The sequence below is a fragment of the Lissotriton vulgaris genome, chromosome 5 (assembly GCF_964263255.1).
Source record: "Lissotriton vulgaris chromosome 5, aLisVul1.2, whole genome shotgun sequence".
Classification (NCBI taxonomy): domain Eukaryota; kingdom Metazoa; phylum Chordata; class Amphibia; order Caudata; family Salamandridae; genus Lissotriton; species Lissotriton vulgaris.
Window position 1 is genome coordinate 1,192,858,033 of NC_141693.1, and position 14,290 is coordinate 1,192,872,322.

Below are 14,290 nucleotides of genomic sequence, written 5' to 3' on the forward strand. Positions count from 1 at the left end.
GCAATGCAGCCCCTTGGCGCATACTGGAGGCTCCTGATGGGCTAGTTGGCCCCCAGGGACCCCCAGTATGCAAGGGGAATTAGTTCCTACTCTGAAAACACACCAGGGGTTGCGCTGCAGAGAGGTGTTAAAAAGGGTGTGGCCTCATTACACCTCTTTGCAATGCAGCCCCCTGGTGCATACTGCAGGTTCAAGGTGGGCTAGTTGGCCCCCAGGGACCACCAGTATTCAAGGGGAATTAGTTCCCCCTCTGCAAACACGCCCGGGGGCTGCGTTGCAGAGAGGTGTAAAAAAGGGTGTGGCCTCATTACACGGCTCTGCAATGCAGCCCCCTGGCTTATACTGGAGGCTCCTGGTGGCCTAGTTGCCCCCCAGGGACCCCCAGTATGCAAGGGGAATTAGTTCCTCCTCTGCAAACGCGCCAGGGGTTGCGCTGTAGAGTGTTGTAAAAAGGGGTCGTGCCCTCTGAACACCTGCCTACAAAAATTTAGTAAATAAGTATAAAAAACAAATTAATACATTTAAAAATTGTCATTTAAAAAACCTTGCAAATTCACTGAAAAAACCATAGGTTTCAGGCCTTATATAGTTAGGAATTAGCTTTTAAAAAACCTTTGAAATTCACTCAAAAAACTATAAGTTTTAGGGGTGTTATAGTTAGCTGGATATTTCACTCATACAAAACCATTGAAATTGCTCCTATATAGTTAGTTGTACTAACTATATTTCGCGCACCGGCAATCCACTGCTGATGATGTCACATATTACATCATTCATGACATGGTCAGTGATATCACTGATGACATCTCAAATGACATCAATGATGACATCACTGATGACATCATCCAGTGAATGTGGTTTGCTTTGTTATTTAAACATGCATTATATATATAGCAATTTGCATTGAAGTATGAGTGGATATATAAAAATAAATATTATATATACAAACTACGCTCAGCCAAAGTTTTAATATGGATGGCATCTACAGGAGAGATGGTGTACATTTCACAGATGAGGGAAACAGAGTCTTTCTCAACAACTTTAGACTCTGCATAGGCATTACAAGTAGATATCAAAATCTCCCAATAAACACAAGGGCTCTTTTTAGAGCCACCCAAGATCCAAACATATAACCTTGATTTATAATAAAAAAATCTTACTTTTTTTTGCTGGGAGTCATGCAACCAGCGTGGCTAGGAGTCACAAACCCAGCGCGTTCACACCAGGGGGCCGCGCTGGGTGTCCCACATCCAGCGCATTCAACCAGGGGGCCACGCTAAGCATCGGGCTGGGGTCGCAACTCCAATTTCTTTTATTAAAAAACTGCCTACTACCATTAATTTCTTTTTGCCCCGGGGACCTCATCCCCCGAGGTCTATACACTTAGATGGGGACTGTGGGGAGAGCACCAATGCCCCCACAGTCACGTCGGCTCCCTTGCGTCCTGCGAGAGCCGGCATTGCTTTTCCACATGGGGAGATGCTAACATGCAGCTCCCCGTTTGGAAAAGCAATTCTGCTTTGAATTTTGGAAGAGAGAGCAGGTTTCCCTGCTCTCTCTTTTAAAATCCAAAGCAGAGTTTGCTACAAAAGGGCGGGGATGTGCTCCCACCCTACATTAGCAAACAGCAGTGTCCCAGGGGTGGGCACCCCATGACACTGCAGGAGCCTGCCCTGGGGGGTGGCAGTCCCCAGGGCCATCAAAGGCTCCAGGAGGGGGCCCTCATCACAACATTTGAAAAGCCCGAGGGAGGTGGTGGTCCCTGGGGCTAGGGAGTCCGGTACTTACTGTTAGTGCCCTGGGAGGTCGCGGTCCCCGGGGTGTGCGGGCAGTTGAAGCCCCCCACACAGGAATAATTTAAAAAATAAGAACCCTGGGAGGTGGTGGTTCCCAGGGCAGCGGGGGGGCCCATGTGCCCCCGCAAATGTATTAACAAAATCCCCAGGGGTGGTAGTCCCCGGGGCTCGGGGGGGCTTGGATGCCCCCTACATAACAAAATCAAAGCACCAGGGGTGGCGGTCCGTGGGGCTGCGGGGGGGCATCTGTCCCAGCAAATCTTTGTGTGAAGCCCCAGGGGTGGTGGTCCCCAGGGCAGTGTGGGGGGATTGGGGCCACCCCACACTTTTTTCTTTTTTTTCCCCGGGACCTGGCCCACCCGGGGGCTTTATTTAAACAAAGCGCAGGAGCCCACGCTACTTTTTTTTATTTTTGCGGCTGGATCCGCACACCCAGCGTGTATTTATTTTTTTATTGTTTTTTGGGCCCTGGGGGTCTCTGGGGGTAGGGGGTCAGGGTGTTTCAACCCTGCCCCCTTTTTTTGTTTTGCACCTATATTTTACTGTTTTCATGTGCCTTGGTTCTACCGAGGCACAAGAGGGTGTCGCTGCCCCGTTGTAAGTATGAAAATGGCCTTAAAACAGTTCCTTTGGCACCAATATCCCCCGAAGATGAGGCCTCCTCACTTCCACACGGTGCTGTGTTGAAACACCAGGATCCGCTGTGGTTAGCGGCGGGACATCTCCGTGACCGGGCTGTCAGCGTAACATCAGAAAAGAAAGGATGCCCTCAAAGGAGATGTCACTCAGTGAAGAGTTACCGAACTCACATCCCCGGCGGTGACAAAGTTGCAGCAATAACACATTCCCCTCGATTCACCAAACGCGTTTCGGGCGGTGAGCCCTTGATCACTGGTGCAAACTGAGACACCGAGGCAGTGGCAATAACTGAAAACCATTTTATTTTGATTGAGGTCCCGCCCCAATGGGCGTAATCAGGCATTGCATTGTGGTAGACACAGTCTATATGCTTGTAAAGACCCCAGGTTTGTCCAAAATACACCCAAGTGGGCGTCGCCGCCCCGTTGCAAAATGAAAATGGGCTTAAAACAGTTCCTTTGGCACCAACACCCCCCAAAGATGAGGCCTCCTCACTTCCACATGGTGCTGTGTTGAAACACCAGGATCCGCTGCGGTTAGCGGCGGGACATCTCCGTGACCGGGCTGGCCGCGTAACATCAGAAAAGAAAGGTTGCCCTCGCTCAGTGAAGAGTTACCGCACTCACATCCCCGGCGGTGACAAAGTTGCTGCATTTGCTCATTCCCCTCGATTCCACAAACGCGTTTCGGGCGGTGAGCCCTTGACCACTGGTGCAAACTGAGACACGGAGGCAGTGGCAATAACTGGAAACGATTTTATTTTGATTGAGGTCCCGCCCCAATGGGCGTAACTAGGCATTGCATTGTGGTAGACGCAGTCTATATGCTTGTAAAGACCCCAGGTTTGTCCAACCTCAGCATTCCCTGAGGTTGCGCCTCTTAGGGCGGGACTTATGATGAAATAAATGGCTACCTAGCAAAACAATACTGTTTTCGCTGTATTTGCGTGCATGCCAGTGATCAAGAGCCATCTGGGCTCGAAACGCGTTTGGCAAACTGCAAGAGAAGTGAACAGGGAGCGCTGCGGTGTGACTGCCAGGGGCCGTGTGCTGTTTCCCTTCCACGTGCGACCTCTCCTTTTGGGCAACCTTTCTTCTTCATATTTAGCGGCTTGTCCGGCCGAGGAGTAGTCCCGCTGCATGATGTGCGGATCCAGTGCTCGCAACCGGGGGCACAGAATGGAGTGGAGGGGGCCGGACCCTTAGATGGATATTGGTGGCAGCACAGCACTTTTACCTGACAATTCCAACCATTGACATTTTTTAACATTTTTCCATTTGGATGTTATTGTAAGCGAGGACAGCATTACCCATACAAGTAATGGTATTCCGGTCCGTTGTCATGCGGACTACCACATCCAGCATTCCCTGAGTTATGCCCTGTAGGGCGGGACTTATGATGCAATAAATGGCTACCTAGCAAAACAATGCAGTTTTTGCTGTATTTCCGAGCAGGCCAGTGACAAGAGCCATCTGGGCTCGAAACGCGCTTGGCAGACTGCAAGAGAAGTGAACAGGGAGCGCTGCAGTGTGACTGCCAGGGGCCGTGTGCTGTTTCCCTTCCACGTGCGACCTCTCCTTTTGGGCAACCTTTCTTCTTAATATTTAGCAGCTTGTCCGGCCGCGGAGTAGTCCCACTGTATGATGTGCAGATCCAGTGCTCGCAACCGGGGGCACAGAATGGAGTGGAGGGGGCCTGACCCTTAAATGGATATTGGTGGCAGCACAGCACTTTTACCTGACATTTCCGACCATTGACATTTTTTTACATTTTCCATTTGGATGTTATTGTAAGCGAGGACAGCATTACCCATACAAGGGATGGTATTCCGGTTCGTCATCATGCAGACTACCACAACCAGCATTCCCTGAGGTTATGCCCCTTATGATGCAATAAATGGCTACCTAGCAAACAATGCTGTTTTCACTGTATTTCCGCGCAGGCCAGTGATCAAGAGCCATCTGGGCTCGAAACGCTTTTGACAGACTGCAAGAGAAGTGAACAGGGAGTGCTGCAGTGTGACTGCCAGGGACTGTGTGCTGTTTCCCTTGCACGTGCGACCTCTCCTTTTAGGCAACCTTTCTTCTTTATATATATATTCACTGAAAAAACCATAGGTTTCACATCCGTTATAGTTAGGAATTAGCATTTAAAAAACCTATGAAATTCACAGAAAAAAACCATAGGTTTCACACCAGTTATAGTTAGGAATTAGCATTTAAAAAACCCTATTAAATTCACAGAAAAAACCATAGGTTTCACACCAGATATAGTTAGCTGGAAATTTTACTGACATAAAACCATTGAAATTCCACGTTATAGTTAGTTGGACTCACTATCACTTGCGAGTGTAATGCACTTCTGATGACGTCATATATTACATCACTCATGACATGGTCAGTGACATCACTCATGACATCACTGATGACATCTCAAATGACATCACTGATGACATCATCTAGTGAATGTGTATCTTTCTGAAAAATAAATATTTTGTATATATGTATATCTAAAGGTTGATGGAAGAATAAATGGGTAAATAAATGTGTAAATGGATGTTTTTTTGTGTAAAATTGATTGGTTAACTGACTTATTAAATGTATCTTAGTGAATACATATATTAGCGAGTAATGTTTAAATATTTAAATAACTGTTTCTGTGACTCACTTTGTGTATAAGTGGCTGCATGGGTTGGTGAGTAGCTACATGAGTGTGTATATGGGTTATTAGTTGTTTTTTGAGTATCAGTATCAGTGTCTGTATGGTTCGGTGGGGGATATTACTTAGAGCACAGATGCATGAATGAGTGACTCACTATTTGTATGTATTTTGAAGACAGCATGTGTGCAAGACTGTATGGGTGGATGATTGTGTGTATGGGTGGGTTAGTGAGTATGTGTTTTTATAATTGATTGTTTAAGAGAGTAAATATGTTTCCGTTTCTGTAGAAGTATGTGTAGTGGTGTGTATATAGCAGTATAATCAAGTAAATGGTTTTTTGATAGTTTATTTGCATGTGTGAATTTGTGTGTGAGTAACTATATGGATGAGTATTAGTGTGTAACAGGATGTATAGGTGTATGAGTACATATGATGAGTAAGTACATACATGAGTGACTATATAGAACTGTTGGTGAATGAGTGGATGTGTATGTAGATGTTGGAATTACCTAATAAGTTGTTGTAATTGGTATTGGTTTCTCCTTTTTTTAAGAAAATGTTAGGTTTTTTTTTTGAATGTGTGTGTCAAAGGTTATTTTATGAAGATAGGAGGTCTGCCACTTTGTCACAAGGATGTTGTCATCAGTGATGTCATTTGAGATGTCATCAGTGATGTCATGAGTGATGTCATCAGTGATGTCATGAGTGATGTAATATATGACGTCATCAGCAGTGCATTACACGCGCAAGTTATAGTGAGTCCAACTAACTATTACGTGGAATTTCAATGGTTATATGTCAGTAAAATTTCCAGCTAACTATATCTGGTGTGAAACCTACGTTTTTTTCAGTGAATTTAATGGGTTTTTTTAAATGCTAATTCCTAACTATAACTGGTGTGAAACCTATGGTTTTTTCAGTGAATTTCATAGGTTTTTTAAATGCTAATTCCTAACTATAACGGTTGTGAAACCTATGGTTTTTTCAGTGAATTTCATAGGTTTTTTAAATGCTAATTCCTAACTATATATAAGGCCCCAAATCTATATTTATTTCTTTGAATTTCAAAATTTTGTTAATAGCAAATGTCTATAGCTATAAAATGTAATATTTTTGAAAAAGAATGAATCCTACATTTTATTTGTATAAAACAATTTTTTGACTGTATATATTTTTTTATTTTTTTTACCCTGGAGCGCTCCCGGGGCGCGCCCCGGTGAGCGCCCCGGAAAGCGTAGTCTTTTTAAGCGCCCCAGGGCGCGCTCCGGAGAGCGTCCCATTAGCGCTATTGCTGCGAACGAAAACATCATCGTGACGTATCGCGTAGCCGCGTCCACGTGATACACACGGCGAAAGCGCACCCGGAAGCACTCGAGCGAATACGATCGCGCAACGTAAACATGTGACGCGCTCACGCGACGCGCCCGGGGACCTGAAAATAACACTTTTTATTGGTGCAGAACAGTTTTGGTTTCATAATGATGAAATCCCTGGTCTTGTGACCTGAAAATAACACTTCTCATTGGCTCAGGCTTTTTTTTTTCCAAATGATGAAAGACCCCACCTTTTTTCCTTATTCTGAATTTGTCCTTAGACTTTGGAAGACCTGTTTGGCAATCTTTCAGATATATTTTGATATATTTTGTACTTTCAAATGGCTTCAATAGCAGAAGCAGCTGGAGCATCTGCACCACCACCACCACAACCACCAAGAGGACCACCACAAGATTACATTGGTGGTCAACAAGAGGAGGGGGAGGAGGAGAAGGGGAGGAGAAGATGGCTGCAAGAACACAATAGCCCATACCAGCCAAAACCACACATTGTATGGGAGTTTTTTCGATCCCAGAGGGAAAGAAAAAAGTAAATGCGGCCAAGGTGACTTGCCTAATCTGTGGCTTGGAACTTTCCAGGGGAAACCCTAATAAGAAATACTCTTTCGGAAACAACACCATGATTCGCCACATGCAGCGCAGGCATCCAATCAACTATTCTGCTGCAGAGATGAGGGAACTGGCCAGTAACCTTCCCCAATCTTCAAGCTCCACCTCCCAAAGAAATCAACCCACTCCAACGGGACCAGAGGCAAGGAAGACGATCCCTTGCATTCAGCCACGGTTTGCAGATTTCCATATAACATGTATACATTGTGGTAAGACCATCTCCTATGGTGAACTGAGCATAAAGCTCATCGTCCTTACTGGGGACAACCACAAATGCCCCAAAAAACCCTAATTTTTTCTTATTTTTTTTTTCTGTTCCAGTTGAGCTATTTTCAATTCCCTGTTTTTTCGTTTATCCCCATAAAAATACCCAAAAAAATATAAAATAGTTCATAAAAGCCAAAAAAAGTACAAAATGTTCCAAAAACACAAAAAAAATATAAAACAACAAAAAGAAGAAAAAAACCAGTTCTTTTTAGAACTACCTCCAATTTATAAAAAAGCTAAATTTTTTAATAACTCTGTCATTCTTCTTTCCCCATGGGCCTCTCCCCGGTCCGCTCCCTGGTGCGAGTCAAAGAATCAAAGAAGCATCAAAAGAAAATATATATATATTTTGCACCGCGGGGCCCTTTTATAGCCCCCACATCAAACCTAGGGGGTCAGGGGTGTCTACCCTGCCCCCTTATGGTCATTTCCCCCTTTTTTTTTTTCACCTCTTGTGTCTCTATCCTACCGAGACACAAGATGGCGGCCGGTCTGGACTGTTTTGAATGTTTACAGACACCCGAGAGCCAATCAGCTTTCCGTGCACACCTCGCGTGTCGCGCCCGCTGCGCTCCCCGGTGCGCGTACCGGGGCGGGGCCATAGATATATATATATTTTTTTTACCTAAATTACTCAAAATCCACTGGAGCACATATCTTGAGACATAGCAAAGGCACATCGGGCTACCAGTCCCTACAATTTTGCCAAGTTTGGTGGAAATCCATTCAGCCGTTCGGGCTAAAAGTGAGTTTGACCGCCCTATGAAAATTAACATGGGGAAAACACGTTTTGGGACCCCCCTTTTATCTCCGCCACCGCTTGACAAATCCCCCCTAAACTTTCAAGGAAGGACCGGAGCTCCACAAGGCAAATTTGACGAAATTTTCAGGCAGATTCGTTGACCGGCGCCAAAGTTATTCGAAATAGAATTTTGAGATTTTGCATTGAAAAAAATCCTAACTAGGTATATATATATATATATATATATATATATATATATATATATATATATATATTTTTTTTTTTTTCTTTTCAGTCAAATGTCTTGCCAAATCAGAAAGGGACCTATTGTTCATAGGCATGGGAAAGAAACTCTTGGTAAAGTTCTTATAAAGTCTGAAAAGACTACTTCATCAAGATTCTGTCTTTCTAGGCAAAGAAAAGAAGCATTTGAGACCTACAGGAGAAAATGGTTAAATCATTTCCACATTAGCATTAATATAAAGCAAACATTAATATGAATAATTCAGTGTTCTTAGTAAATGTACTCATTAATGTTTTCCCCATAAACTACATATCATGCTACTACTACTATAAAGAAAATCTTGCCCATTTTCATTTCTTCAAAAAGATTACTATTCATCATTCTTGTTATTCATGTTTATTTTTGCATGTTACTAAAATAAAATAGCAAATCTTATTACTGCCAAACATCTTTAAACCAAGCATTTTAATAATTTCAAGTGATTTAGAGTATATAAGCATTCTTTTCATTTGTCACATAAGGCAATCAGCAGCACATTTTCTATCTATGTTTAGATTTTTAATCACATGATTACATAACAAAAGACAATAATCCTTTTCTCTTTTTAATGTTTCTTTTCACATTTTACAAGTTTTCAGAACACTTCTGCATGCTTTTGCGATGCTGTAAGCGAGCTCCCGTATTTGTCATTATTTATTTTGAACATTTATTAATGTAAGTATCACAAAGTTTATTGAATAAAGGGAATTGAAAGAGGAAATCTTCTCTAAACGTGTATGCTTCATCAATATTTAGTCAGTCTATGTGGTTTTCACTCATTCATTAACAGTCCATTCATCACCGAGTGGGCAATTAAACACAGAAAAGAACCACTTCTATGCTTGTAGTTCTGTCAATTCTTCTGTGAAGATAAGGTATGTTTAGGGACTTCGTGCTCTAGGACTCAGCAAATCAAAGCGGATTCTTTATGAACAGATAAGAAGTAAGTTTAGTATGTAAAAAAAGTGGCAAGATATATTATATACACTATGGTCCTCAGGATAAGTTGGGAAGGATAGGTGGGGTATCTACCACACACAGTGAATATTATTATCACACAATTCATAATTCTGACCCCTATGCAAACTTCTGCTTGCACAGCAGTTGAAATTTAGTCCTGAACTTGTATTGACGGGAATTAAATGTTCTTCTTGCTTATGTAGCTGGAATATTTAATACAATATCACTGCAATCATGTCAATAATAGACTTTTCTAACTAATGTGTTGATCTGAGGTTACTCACACACAGTGCTTTGAGTCCTTTCATTAAAAGCCTGTGAATCTATAGGGCAGCCGGGGCCGACAGTGGGAGAAAATGCAGGGCGGTGACGTGGGGAGGGGGAGGGGCAGGGTGGAGGGTAGTAATGTATGGATTACGGAGTCTTACAGGTAAGTAAACATTCAAATAAATAAAATGAATTTCATTGCGCGCACTGCATCGCATTTTGGGATGCAGTGTACTCAGCGAAATTCGGCCGTTACCGACCGGTATTAGGCTTTTCAGATGTAGGTGGCCAATTTACAGATTCAGTAATTTACCGAATCTGTATTTTAAGGAATCAGTAAATTACCAGTTCCTTAAAATACTGATTCGGTAAATTACTGAATCCTTAATGTAGGGAGCACTCAAATGAATGCTTTTCCCATTTCAGGATTCGTTATTTACCACCAACTACAAGTTGGTGGTAAATATCGAAAACCCTAAAAAAAGCAATTTTTTGGCAAATTATAGCAGTGCTATGAGGCAGACATACATGCTCTTAGGGCATGTATGTGTGCCACATGTGCACCCATGCACTAATCAGGGGTGCAACAGGGTGTCAAAGTGACACCCTGCCTCCCTTGAATGTGTTCCCCATTTTACTGAATCGGTATGTACCGATTCGGTAATTCCCATTCATTCCAAAAGGCCTGGAGGCCCATAGGGATGAATGGGAATTACCGAATCGGTAAATACTGTTTCTGTATTTACCGAATCTTACCTATCCAGTAAAATGTACCGAATCAATACCCACATCCCATTTACCAATTCTAAAATACCGAATCAGCAAAATTCGGTATTTAAGAATCTGTAAATCTGGATTAACTACATCTGGCCCTAAGTGATTTCCCCAAAATCACAAAATGTTGAATTGTGGCCAGAATTAGAATCTGGTAACCCATTTCCAAAGTTTGCAACTCTGGCCATTAGGTCACACCTCTTCCATCTCATTTATATGGTTCAAACATGCCCCAAAGACATTAGAACACATTACATGAACAACAGATTACACGACATATTTATTAATTTTTGTGTGGATGATAAGGAGATTTTGTGATTTACTCAGCATATGCTGCAACTTGACTGATGCTCCAATCACTTCTCATCGGTTCTCTTCATGCCCTAGTGGCTGCCCATTGAAGCCAGTAGTATATTAAAACTGGCCTGTCTCATAGTCAAAAGTCTCCATTGGAGACATTAAATCACCAGCTAACTGATCTTCTATGGGTTTCCAAGAACTTGAAGTCATGTAAAAACCTGAACAATGTGTATATCTGCCTTATCTTGTGCTGTAACTGTTGTACATATCTTGTCCTGTGCAAGTGAACACGTTTATATATCTGTATTTTCGTCTTTATATCATTTGGTATTTACATTTTGTAATGATACCACTGTTCACATGACACTCTTATTAAACAAACACATAAATACATATATGTTCTTTCTCACTTGATCCTCAAGATACTCAAAGTCTGTATTTACGCCTGGTAAATGGATGGAAGAGATGCAATGGACGCATTGAGATTTATTACCAAGGAGCCTGGGGAACAGTGTGTGATGATTTGTGGAGTACAGCGAATTCACAAGTTGTGTGCAGACAGCTGGGCTGTGGAACTGTCATGGATTCCCCAGGAGGGGCCGCTTTTGGTCAGGGAACTGGAAGAATTCTTCTGGATGATGTGCTCTGCAGAGGACAAGAATCTCACCTGTGGGACTGTCCCAACAAAGGATGGAACATACATAACTGTCTCCATAAAAATGATGCTGGGGTCATCTGTTCAGGTATTTTATAATGTATTTACCATGAAAAATAAAGGAAACACGTCTTTTTATATCAATAAATAAGGAAGAAGAGTGGAGTAGAATGGACTTTGGGTGAATGCATTGTTGGTTGTTTGATGCATTGTTGAAATGTAAATTGCATTTTATCAATTCAATATGAAATGAAATATATGGTAAATGACTAACTGTTAGTATGTCAATGAGTGGGTGAATTGGGTCACTTGGAAATTCATGTTAGGCAATTTAGGTCATATGTCTGGTTTGTTGTACTCCACCATATAGAAGTTTTTTAAAGCTGTAGCACCAATCCAGGAAAAGTCATGCTATGAAAATGTTTTGTGGCTGTGACAGTGGTAAAGGGTAGCCTGAATTGAAATAGGAACTTCCACTGCCTAATGCTTAAACAAGAAGGTACTCTTGTGTTTAAATATTGCAGAAAAAAGCGAGGGAACCAGTGTCTCTCACACTGTGGCAGTGGAAGTGAACAGAATAAGGTTTATTCTGCACAAGGTGAAATGATTATCCCCTACACAGTAAGGGAGCGAGCGGGTGGTGATATTGCTAAAGTACAGCAGTAATTGAATATCCTGGAGTAAAGTAAGAACATTACTTTTATTTTTTAACCTGTATAAATGCCCCAATCATACATAATTGGGGTGGAAGGGGTGATGTATTTATCACATATGGCCAATGCCTAAGGATGACATTTTTACCTTAAACTAGGTAATTATGCATAACGTGCAGAATTTAACGAAAACCAAATTCTACATGTATTGTCATTTCCCTGACATTTTCCCCAATAAACAGCTGTGACTTGACTGACAAAATGTAACTTAGGAAACAGCGTAGGCCTGTGGTAATACCATGAAACTTAGAATCTTTATATTTGCTGTTTCAGGAACATTGGAATGTAGTGTCTCACAAGTGATCAGGGCCTGAGAGGAGTTACAAACAATCAACAGGAGAGTAGGGGTATGACTATTCACTATCTTACCCCTACTAGATTATTATTAAACAACAGAAGAGTGAAAGGACAACAAACAACCTCAAAACAAATATGTGAGGGTTAAGTGGAAGGGAAAGAAAGGTGGAAACTCAACACATATAGAAAGTTGTTTAAGAACCCTCACTCACCAACCTAGTGGTGACATGCTTCATCACTGGGTTCCCACTGGAAAGACCTAATGTCTTTCCAGTGTGCTACAATGCCTGTTTACATTGGAGCTGGTTCTTGTGTGTGTTGAGGTGGTGAGAAAAAGCCAAATTGTGCTAAGTGAGTGCAATAAGGTGTAAAATATAAAAAGTGCGAAGTCGTGACTGTCAACTACTTTATTAATAGTCCAACCAGCAATGATTAAAAACAGATATAAGTGGACTTAAAGGTTTAGTCTCATCTATTAGAGACCCCTAGTCCACAGTGAATACAAAACGAATTTGGTCGACATGTTTCTGCTTTTAGGAGCCCGAGTCGCTCAGCTTTCTTCAGGACCAGTTAGTGTGATCCTCCGGTGGTATACACGCCCTAAGGTGCACCCTGCCGTGAGGATATTAGTGTTAAAAAGAAGAGAACATTTTTTTTCTATTATACTCATGGCCCAAAGCCATTCAGACCCAATCAGCAATTTGCTAGGGTCAGGTACCTGTAAGGAGAAATGTTTTCAAAGTCAGAAAAAACATTTACAATGATTACAGTGTGATACCAGATAATGCCGGTCAATCCCTTCACCAAAACATCCACCCCTATGGTGAAAGTCAAGGAAATGGTGTGCAAGTACTCAGTAGAGTGCGCACTTCCTGCTACTAGTATTGTAAATAACAGGTGACATGGTCTACCATCATAAACGATTAATATGTGGTAGATATATGTATTTTATTCTGCCACTAAGTTTCAATGGCAAAATGTGATATCCAGCGGTTTTATTTTAATAAAACGTGGATATAATACTACTAACAACAAGCTGAAGATGCACTCAAAAAATGGAAATAAAAATGGAGTCTCAAAAGGGGCTCCATAGGGGGATTGAATTAACAAATGGAAGATAGGAAAGCCCAATTGCTAACTCACAAGAGGAAGGCGATTTTCATTCTGCATGGGCTGGCGCAGTAGGGTTTTTTTTTCACGTCGCATATCTGAAACGAAAAGGAAAGTCCACAAGGGACTAACAATTGACTTTCCGGTTCACCTTCCAGCTAGATATTGTGGTATCTGAACACAAATTTCTAAGACTGTTCGCATTTCTGATTTTGTTTCAGATATGCGACGTGAAAAAAAAACCCTACCGCGTCAGCCCATGCGGAATGAAAATCGCCTTCCTCTTGTGAGTTAACAAATGGAAGATAGGAAAGCCCAATTGCTAATTCAATCCCCCCATGGAGCCCCTTTTGAGACTCCATTTTTATTTCCATTTTTTGAGTGCATCTTCAGCTTGTTGTTAGTAGTATTATATCCACGTTTTATTAAAATAAAACCGCTGGATATCACATTTTGCCATTGAAACTTAGTGGCAGAATAAAATACATATATCTACCACATATTAATCGTTTATGTTGGTAGACCATGTCACCTGTTATTTACAATACTAGTAGCAGGAATTGCTCACTCTACTGAGTACTTACACACCATTTCCTTGACTTTCACCATAGGGGTGGATGTTTTGGTGAAGGGATTGACCGGCATTATCTGGTGTTTTTTCTGATTTGAAAACATTTCTCCTTACAGGTACCTGACCCTAGCAAATTGCTGATTGGGTCTGAACGGCTTTGGGCCGTGAGTATAATAGAAAAAGAGGTTCTCTTCTTTTTAACACTAATATCCTCATGGCAGGGTGCACCTTAGAGCGTGTATACCACCGGAGGATCACACTAACTGGTCCTGAAGAAAGCTGAGCTACTCGGGCTCCTAAAAGCAGAAACAT

At 42.0% G+C, this 14,290-nt stretch overlaps 1 protein-coding gene across 1 annotated transcript in view; it reads left to right on the forward strand.

The window, feature by feature from the left end:
• DMBT1 (deleted in malignant brain tumors 1) overlaps positions 1-14,290 on the forward strand; it is an 845,773-nt gene that overhangs the window by 259,270 nt on the left and 572,213 nt on the right. The window contains exon 4 of the mRNA XM_086919609.1: positions 11,055-11,375. Within this exon, the coding sequence (XP_086775735.1) occupies positions 11,055-11,375 (321 nt within the window). The remainder of the gene's footprint in view (positions 1-11,054; positions 11,376-14,290) is intronic.